Source organism: Cantharellus anzutake, assembly GCF_015039405.1.
Source record: "Cantharellus anzutake strain C23 chromosome Unknown EI90scaffold_333, whole genome shotgun sequence".
Classification (NCBI taxonomy): Eukaryota; Fungi; Basidiomycota; class Agaricomycetes; order Cantharellales; family Hydnaceae; genus Cantharellus; species Cantharellus anzutake.
Window position 1 is genome coordinate 1,313 of NW_024067283.1, and position 9,262 is coordinate 10,574.

General features: G+C 47.5%; 1 protein-coding gene across 1 annotated transcript; it reads right to left on the reverse strand.

Annotated features, from left to right (window-relative positions):
* Positions 1-1,612: 1,612 nt before the first annotated feature.
* On the reverse strand, positions 1,613-2,744 carry EI90DRAFT_1498815 (uncharacterized protein). Its single transcript, XM_039051852.1, has 3 exons — positions 2,625-2,744; positions 1,873-2,569; positions 1,613-1,802 (listed from the first exon to the last, which is right to left on the reverse strand). Exons 1-3 carry the CDS (start codon positions 2,642-2,644, stop codon positions 1,698-1,700), a joined length of 822 nt encoding a protein of 273 aa, XP_038907468.1. The 5' UTR covers positions 2,645-2,744; the 3' UTR covers positions 1,613-1,697.
* Positions 2,745-9,262: the final 6,518 nt, after the last annotated feature.

Genomic DNA, 9,262 nt, shown 5'->3' on the forward strand with positions numbered 1-9,262 from the left:
GTCAACGACGATAAAAAGGAGGGGGGGAGGGGGGAAACTTCACATTAGAACCACCACCACCACCACCATATCACATTTAGTTCGACGTACCAGTATAGACGGTAGGCAAACTCGCTTGAGACTACACCATCGGGGACAGCGAAATTCACCGTGCCGATCACGATGGTTCCCAAGGACAAACAGAACATGGGGACGAAAACTCCCATCACAGGATCGAATCTGTATGTGTGTACGTTGGTGGTGGTGGTGGAAACAAGAGCGGTCATGGACGGTTTGTGGTGTGAGATAAGATACTAGGACGTCGTAGTTGGGTCGCTCTCACATCAGCTTCTTGAAGTGTTCAGGGTATACTACATATGAGGTGCGAGAGAAGGGTTAGGAAAGAAGCGAAACAAGCCCGTAGAGTAGTAGCAGTTAAAGCTTACGAATTAATTGGAAGAATAATGCGAGGACGTTGAAAAGGAACATTGCGATTGTGATATAATAGATCACCCTCTTTTGTGAAGGGAAATTTCAGTGAAAAAAACAAGAAGGGGAAGATCGGATGAAGAACTGACAGCGATATCGCGCACGTTATGCGACTGATGGTGTAGATTGCAAAGGCAGACGTAGACGGCAGCGGTTCCCATACCGATAGGGAAGGATTGCCATGTCCTTGGGGAAAAAGGGGATTGAGGTTTCCAAGCTAGCCAAGAAGTATAACCCCGCCCAACGCGTTGACATACCATGCATGGATCCTCTTGGCTATGCTGGTATGCTTGAATGCATCTATCTCAGAGGCTAGCGGAACAGCAAGTACGGCTATTCGGCGTTCTATGACATCGGGCACTACGTTCATACTATGTAGTGGATGATTCGAGTTCATGGGTGTGAAAAAAAAGTCGTTTGTAGGAGGGTAATACGAATAGCGATTGGGGGGGTAAGAGGCTGTAACACGTTGAAGAGAGGAGGTTAAAGGATGTGCAAGGGGGCCTCGAGGGGCTCCAAGCCACAAAGTGCGATCCCCACGTGAGTTCCACCATCGCTATTTATAGCAGCCCATGTAAATTTGCAACGCCTAGAGTTGTGAGGGGCATGTATTTACTAGAGTGCTTGCGCTTCGCGCTTCGCTTGACTCTGCACAGCCCTTGTTTCCTTTCGCCTGTCCCAGCATGAATTTTTTTTTTTCAGTTCGTTTTGCGAATATAAGTAGGCTATAAAAATATGTGTTTAATTGGAATGCAGACATCCGATAAACACAATCCAATTTTTCCAATCGTTCGGAGTCTGGAATTATTTAAAGGCAAAGCAAAAAAGGTGGTATGGCGACAAATCACAGTGGAACCAGCATACACCTTCACGGACCACCGTGCCCAAGGACAGACGATGGAATACCTGTGGTCAGACATAGGAACATCATCAAGGGGCACTTTTAATGCATGCGTGACATTGTCATGTGCAAGAGGAAGAAAAAGCATATGGTTAAACCGAGACTTTAAGGACAAGAGCCGAGTGGGAGCGGAAATGGTGGAAGGCGAGATCACGTAAAAGAAAGCATGTAAAGAAAAGGAAGATGATGACAAATTTTCAGCGTCGCCAATTGCGTAATATCGGGAGTGGTTAGTGACTCTGTGTGCAGAGTAACGCATATAACTGATGGACGCCGCCTGCTGCGGCAATACCCGCTACTCTTATCGGCGACATTGTATTGAAGTCAGTCAGATACAGTGCACACCACAATGATGCCCTTGTTCTTCAAAACTGTGGCACTTAGATGTGAATGTCCGTGGAAGTGAGAAGGATCCGGAGTTGTTCTTCATCAGCTGTTAAAGTTGAATTGCAATGTGCATGGAACAGCGAGTCGTTGCCAAAATCGCAAGGGGTGTCGCTTACGGTATGTTCAAACACGATCGTACGCAAATGTTCATGGGGTGGGTATTTTGAAGTCAGAGTGTTAAGTAAACCATGAAACCGACAAAGCGCGAGCAGTTGAAACCGAGAGAGACGTTCAAGTGATCGCAAGGTTGAGAACCGATTGGGGAATTGTTGGTGGATGCCATTGAAACCTAGCAAAAACTCACGGCAGGCATCGAAAGAGGGGAGCGATTGATTAGGGTCGATAGCATAAAGAGCGATGCACACGGAGTAACAAAGGGCGTGCAAAGCATGAGAAGACAGGAGGTACTCAAACAGAGCGCGGCAAAAGAGATCACGCGAAGGATATTGAGAGCGGTGAGCAACACATGCATCTAGACAGCTGGAATAGCAATGAGCACAGAGAATGTGGCGTAAGAGCAAAATCCGTTGATCGTTGATCGTCAACGAGAAGTCATACAGGCCGTGAGCTATCGTTTCTTTGGTGAGATGGTAATTGGGAACCCCGTCATTGGTTAGGAAAATTAATGGCCACGAACCGTGAAAAAACGCTAAGTTGGGAGAAGACGACATGGTGTAGTGCAAGAGTACGGAGAGGGGAGAGTGCACTTGGTGTCGAGGCGGGGGAAGTGGGGAGATTGGATAAGCCAGGTTGTAAAGCACGTGGACATGAACCAGGAGGTTTCCAGCGTTCAGCTGTGGTAAGCGTGATGAGCTAAAATCGTATGTCAGCAAGCTGAGGCAAAAAAAGGGTATAACCGGGGTATAACCAATATTTGTGCACGGCCATTCAGTCTACGCATCCAAGACCCGCTACAGAGTAGCGGGAATTTGTCTCGAGTCTGTCGTCATGACGTCAATATAATCCCGTGCCCTTCCCGAGAACGTGCTGCCCCCCTCACCCAACCCTTCTCCGGAACCACATTAATATTACTGTCCATTCGATCCGGTATCGACGGGATGGCACCCCCCTAAGTCAACGTCCACGTACATGCACACAAGAAGAAGATATCGGCGCAAAACCGGCGCCACGGTCGCGCGATCCCCTTTCGATATCCGCGCGGGCTTGAGCCAGATGGTTATATGGATCGATCGTCCCGATAACATTGAGCATCCTCCTCCACACAACTTCACTCTAGATAGATGTATGGGATCGACAGTTACTATTGAAGAAAAGAGTCGGGGATTTGGTCAGCGCATTGAATGCATAAGATGGTAAGTGCATATTGCACACGCACCGATAATCATGATAAAACTGACGATCTGCAACAACCCAGTCCTCTTGTTGCTCAATGATCGATCCCCTCGATTGATCCATGCATGAACCAAGTTGCATTGCTATAAAGGCCGTGTTTTTTTTTTTTGTGCGCAACCACCGCACTCACGGCGCCGCCTCGATAAGGTCCAGAATTGCTATTTGCATTCCCCCAATGGCAGTACTTACTACTGTTCACTTATAAAGTAGTGTGTGGTTGATGAACAAACACTAAATGGGGACCTCCGAGTCGGAGACCCTTCTCATCTGATTCGCTCCTGCGCCCCTGCACCCCCGTAGGGGGGTCATCTTACATATCCTTGGGTGATATCTTTCCCCCCCTTAGACTAGAATTATACCAAACGCCGTATCTGAATCTCTTGTTTCACCGAATTAGTGCGAATCTGCAGTGGAAGTCTTGTTGTTGAATCGCGTGGGCATGACCGATTCAAATGATCGTGATGCCAAGAGTCCTTGACCTAGTAAATCCTGGGGCTCGCTTCTTCCCTTGGCGGGTTCTTCATGCTACGCCGCCCAACACCACACAGGCCAACGATCAGATTGAGAGTACATCTCATGATGGCATTTACACCATTTTCCGTTTCTGGCTACCTTCTCTTCCCAAGCGCAGGTTGCTTGGAGACTATAAACTTTTTCCTTTGTTAATTTTGTGGAATGTGTATGCGTGAGTGTCGGGCCCCGGTAACCGGCTGCAACGCGCGAACTACACCCCTGGAACATGATTTGTCCATCTAAACATGATAAACATGAAGCGGCTTTTTGCAGGGGAACTTTGCGCGGGGGGGAGGCCTATTTTTCATATGATCCGGGTGTGGGATAGGGCGACCGATCACAACACCCCATTGCGATCGCATCGTATACGTACTCCAATGACGACCGAGTTTCTCTCTTTGGGGTGGTACGGCTACCTTTACAATGTTCGGAACGGTGATCAAAGCGAGGGATATATCATATACATACGTAAGAGAACGGGTTGCCGAAACTGTTGTTACTCTGACGCATTATGCATAACAGCGTAAAACAACTGGGCCATGAGGTGCGCCGCACGGCATATCCTCCAAGTACAATTACAGGTATATATGGTATGAATTACTACGCACGTTTGACCCGTATCAGATGGAGGAAGCGCCCCTCATATAAGTATATGTAAGCTGTGCCAAGGGGTGGAGCTCACTGTAAAATCAAATTGGAGTGACTATGTAACGCGTGGACTCCAGCCTCTATATGATACACACAACGCGTGGCTTGAGCTTTGCCACGCGATGTAATCCGAATCGCGAATGCATCGCGCATCTGCGCGCGGCCACAAAAGCTTCCCGGCCGCGCGTTTTGTGATACACAAAGAAGCGAATGACTCTAAGGGTTTGGTTTTTTTTTAAGTAACGCCACTCTCCGGTGGCTGGTCGGGAAGCTCGGGGGTTGCGTGACGTGTGTGTTGCAGGGGTTTTTATTCATGCCCGGAGTTCCCAGGAAGATTCCATATAAGGCTGACTGGAAACGGCCGATCATAATTCAATATCGGATGCGAATCATTCTTTTCGCTTACACTATCAATGGCCGCCTAAACTATTTGAATGATAGGAAGGCAACCCGCACGTTCAAAATTGAACTCCGAGAAGAGGAAAACGTGCGTTTTTTTTTTTGTAATATGTAATTCAGTTTGAACACAATGTCCGAGATTCCCTGGAAAAGGATAGATTGAGTGGGGACGAGATATATGAATTGAATGTAGAAAATGACTTGGAAAATCAATTCACATAGAATCCGCAATCTCACGACCCGTGCATATATATAATCATCTTGGGCATCAACTTTTTTCTGATTGCGTTTCCGCTCTCTCTCCTTCCCTCTCTGCCTCTCACATCATCTTAGACAACCTTAAAGCAAACTTTCACCCAACATCTTTTTACAACAAAGCACGACCAAATGGCTATCGACCGCTTCTACCCGCAATCCTCTTCCGAGTACGCTGCCCAAGCGCACATCAAGTACGTGTTGTTACACGTCTGATTCATGTGGCCCCCCCCCCCACAACATTTTTCTCACCCGCCCTCATCCCTGGTAGAGATAACATCTGGTCTGACCCGGACATCACTATCAACACGATGGCAGCCTGTGCCGCATACAGTGCCGTTTTACGCTTCGTGACAAGAAGAGACGAGTATCCGATCTCCCCACGTAATAAGCGCGAACTTCGTTCTGTCCTGTAAGTGTTTTTTTCGTTGTTCACCATAACCTCCCCCCTCCCCTTCCTGCATCCCCCTCCACTGTCTCATTGCTGCTTGGTCCGCTTGGAGCGGGGCCCTTTGCCAAAAAGCAGCAAAGAAGTTGTTTAACCGATTTCCGCGTCCACTGATTCAATTGCTGACTCTGCTGTTTGCTTGCTCCTCTGTTATTACAATACAGAATCAACCACTGCATGGACGTCATTCATTCTCTCATCTCTCAAACACGCGCTCGCATCCCTCCAGGTGGCTACGTTCTTGTACGTCAAGTTTTCCTTCTTTGTCTCGATCACACATTGTTCAACACCTCTTCTTCCCCTCAACAAACACTCTCATTCCCAGGCACGCTCCATCGCATTCGATTCTATCGAGAGAATGCTCAACACTGCGGATAACGCCGAAGCTTTATTGGCTTTTCACGCCCCATCCCCAACGAACGATATGAATGGAGGAATGGATCCATACACTAATGGGAACCATCAAGATTCCCATTCCCAAGCTTATCCACCACCACACGGTCCAGCGACGACGCGCGTCTAGGATCGGGGATTTAAAAAAAAAATCAACGTGTAGCCTATTCCCCACCCTTTCCCTCTTGTCCCACACACTCATACAACCGCCATTTTAGTTGATCACACGTTCCTCTCTTCGTTCACATATATGGCTATATACTTTCCTCCCCCTATATCTTATCTTCTAGCTCTCATGCGGCGGCCGGGCCGTCCATGACCCGTTCCCCCCCCAACTGGATGACACCGCTTGGGTGCCCTTCACCACAAGCGCCTGTCCGACATTATGGGCCACTAATTCAATAACTACCTCCTCCCCTCCCCCCTTCAACGAACCAGTGGGACAGGTTGGCTCTTCCCCCAGTCCCCCAAGCCCAAGATCCACACATATATATATATTCCTTCTCTCTCTCACGAGATTCTCTCGTCCCACCTCTCACCAATTAAATTACCCCAACGTCCCTTTTTTAAATCACTCACATGGTCAACCCCAATCTATTCCTCCGCCACATTCGGAGGGCGCACGCCGAGCCAATCAATCAATCAATCAGCAAATCAAGTAGAAACTTTTTTTATATGCGATTTCTGTTTTTCTTCTACGATCAGATCACGATGCAAGGAAGGTGGGGATTCTTACTTGACTTCCGCATCCTCTTTTCTCCAACTCTCCCCCCTCCGCCCTTTTAGGCTTAAAACAAGGAGAGAACCAAACCAGTATACCCTCTTTCAGCATTCAGCATGCACGTCCAACTAGAGCCTCGTGACAAGGACGGTTGATTCTTAGCTAGCCCGCGGCTTTTTTTTTTTTTCTTGCGATAACAAACATGCTCATAATTTGTGTCTTCGTAAAAAAAAACCAACACTTGTACTCTCTCGCCTGCCTACCTTTAGTGCATGGATTCCCTTTCACCCCATGGGTGTATATATGTTAAGGGTTGGGGGTTGGGTTGAGGAAGGCTGTCTGTCAATGGGCATTTGGAGGGGGGGGAGGGGGGTCCGTTCCGCCGTTGTTTTTTCTTTTTTTTTCTCCCGGTCAACGCTGTATTGTTCATCATCATCCATCATCGAAAATCGTCTCCGTTCACTCCTTTTTTCTCTTTCTCTTTCTCTTTCTCTCCTTTCCCTTGACGATATTCTGTTCGATGCACAAGGAGATAGATAGACCCGCTTTTTTTTTCTGCCCAACCAACTTTTTTTGCTACTCACTTTTAACTACCACTACTCACTCGATTGACTGATCATAAACTTGTAACCAAATTATCCACTACGACGATAAAATATATATGTATCATCAATGGGGCCGGCCGGTCTTCCTTTTGGTTGTTATCTTATGTTTTTAAATCTTTCATTCTCATGCCCCCGCTGTTGTTCAGTATTTTCTCGTCGTTCATATCCGACGAGACGAAAGACCGTGTATATACAAGCGCTATAAGCTGGATGCTCTCGCGTCTGCGAAGCTCGTGCGGATCAATTTATTGATCGATCGTTACATAACTTTGTTCTCACATGTGAGTGTGCGCGCGGGGGCAGCCGCATCACGACCCCTTTTTTTTTCCGGTGTTTCTTGCGAAAGGTGAATCCTCCTATGTAACAACTCATGCCATGGGGGGGAGGGGGGGTGGTCAGCTGGTGCAAAAAGATAATTCTTGCTTGCGTCACTTCAATTACTTATTCATCCACAGCTTCTTTTCCACTGGAAAAAAAAGCTTGTCGAGACCATATATATATATATCGAGAAAACTATCGGTAATTATATATATGGCAGTTGGGAGGGGAACTAACGTGATGTATTATGTAATCGGGGATCACCATGAAGAAGAAGCAAGGGCATGTCAGGGCATGTCATGACTAGGACAAAGTGAGACGGCATATACATAAACGGCCGAGGTGCATGGTTGGTGGTGATTGACCCGTCGAATCAGGAACACATGTGTGATTCGCAAACTAAATTACATAAAATTAATTAATCAACAACCGGGCAACCAACTTACTTTGGGGGGAGGGAGGCTATGTACAAGGGTGGGAATTAAATAAATGAAAAAAAAAGGGGGGGGAAGGCTTGGAGGTGGGGTTGGAGGGGGGGTGGGGGGTAACATGGCATAAGTTACTATACTTGTGTTCCGGCAATCCGGCTCGAGCTCATATTTCAATCTCATCGGGCAGTAAAAGAAAATTAATTTTAGGAACAAAGGGGTTATCATATCATCGTGACAGTGAGGTGGTGGTTGGGGGGGGGGGGGGGGGGGAAGTAGCGTTTTTGAATTTTGAATGGTTATTCACATAGCTAGGTCTCGTTTTTGTAGGCACCGGGGGGAGGGGGAGGGGGAGCCGCACGGGCGTGCTCCTTTTTTTTTTTTTCACCGGCGGTAGCAAGAGAAGTGGTATGTTATGTACACACTTGCATTGTTATTATTGCTCACACTGACATCGGGGGGAGAATTTCCGATTGGCTCGCCATTATTATTCCACAATACACGGACTTCACCAAGTTCGGCGTAAAATGACGTTTCCCGGATACTTACATTGACGAAGAAATTTGAAAGAGTATAGGTTAACCCCACAGGCAAAGGGGCCCGGATTTATAGATAGTATCCTGGGTAGCCGGCCCTACTCCCAGGCCATTCCTAAATATTCCCAGGCCACTCCCTATCTATTCTCAGGCCACTTCTAAACTCCATATATCTAGCCTCACTGCTATCTTGTCCTTGTGCGTTTAGTTCCAAAGACTGAATCCCCTTCGCTCCTTCTCCCCCTCGCCACCTGCAGCCTATCAATTTGTTACTTACTGATGTTCTCTTTGCTTCGGGGTTCCAATTGTTCTCGTCTCACTGCGCATAGACTCGGGTGGTCGACTCCCAGTCCTACATCATCGTCTCCCGTCGGTGGTTTGTTGAGACGAGGCGTTCTCGTAGCATCTCAGCCTCGACATCTTCATAGTGTTGAAAAGGTCTTATCGGCGGCTCAAGATGGAAGCTTTGGCGTATCTGCACCCAAACCATCGATATTCAACGAGTTCGCATTGAAAGATCGAGTAGGGGTAAGCAATGTATTCCCCTTGATTCTGTCACCTCACCCTACTCTTCAATTGTTGTCGATTTGAGAGAGAGAGAGAATCCCCCTTTTCCTTCCCCATTTTTCCCTTTTTTTTGGCCCACCATATTGTTCGATCATCCGCATTAACGCGTCATGTCAAATTTAGATTGTATCAGGTGCAAACCGTGGTCTTGGACTCGAGATGGCTCTCGCACTGTGCGAGCTTGGAGCCAAAATCTATGCGATCGATCTTCCGTCGACTCCTTCGGATGACTTTAAGACTGTTGCGAACTATGTGAAAGCGATGGGTGAAGGGCGAAAGCTTGAGTACATCAGTGGAGACGTCACTGACCAGCTGGCTATTA

Coding starts and splice junctions, on each gene's coding strand:
- EI90DRAFT_1498815 (XM_039051852.1), bottom strand. CDS start 2,644: ATGGCCGTGCACAAATATTG. Junction 2,570..2,624: donor ATGGCCGTGCACAAATATTG/GTTATACCCCGG, acceptor ATACGATTTTAG/CTCATCACGCTTACCACAGC. Junction 1,803..1,872: donor CGATCGTGTTTGAACATACC/GTAAGCGACACC, acceptor CAACTTTAACAG/CTGATGAAGAACAACTCCGG.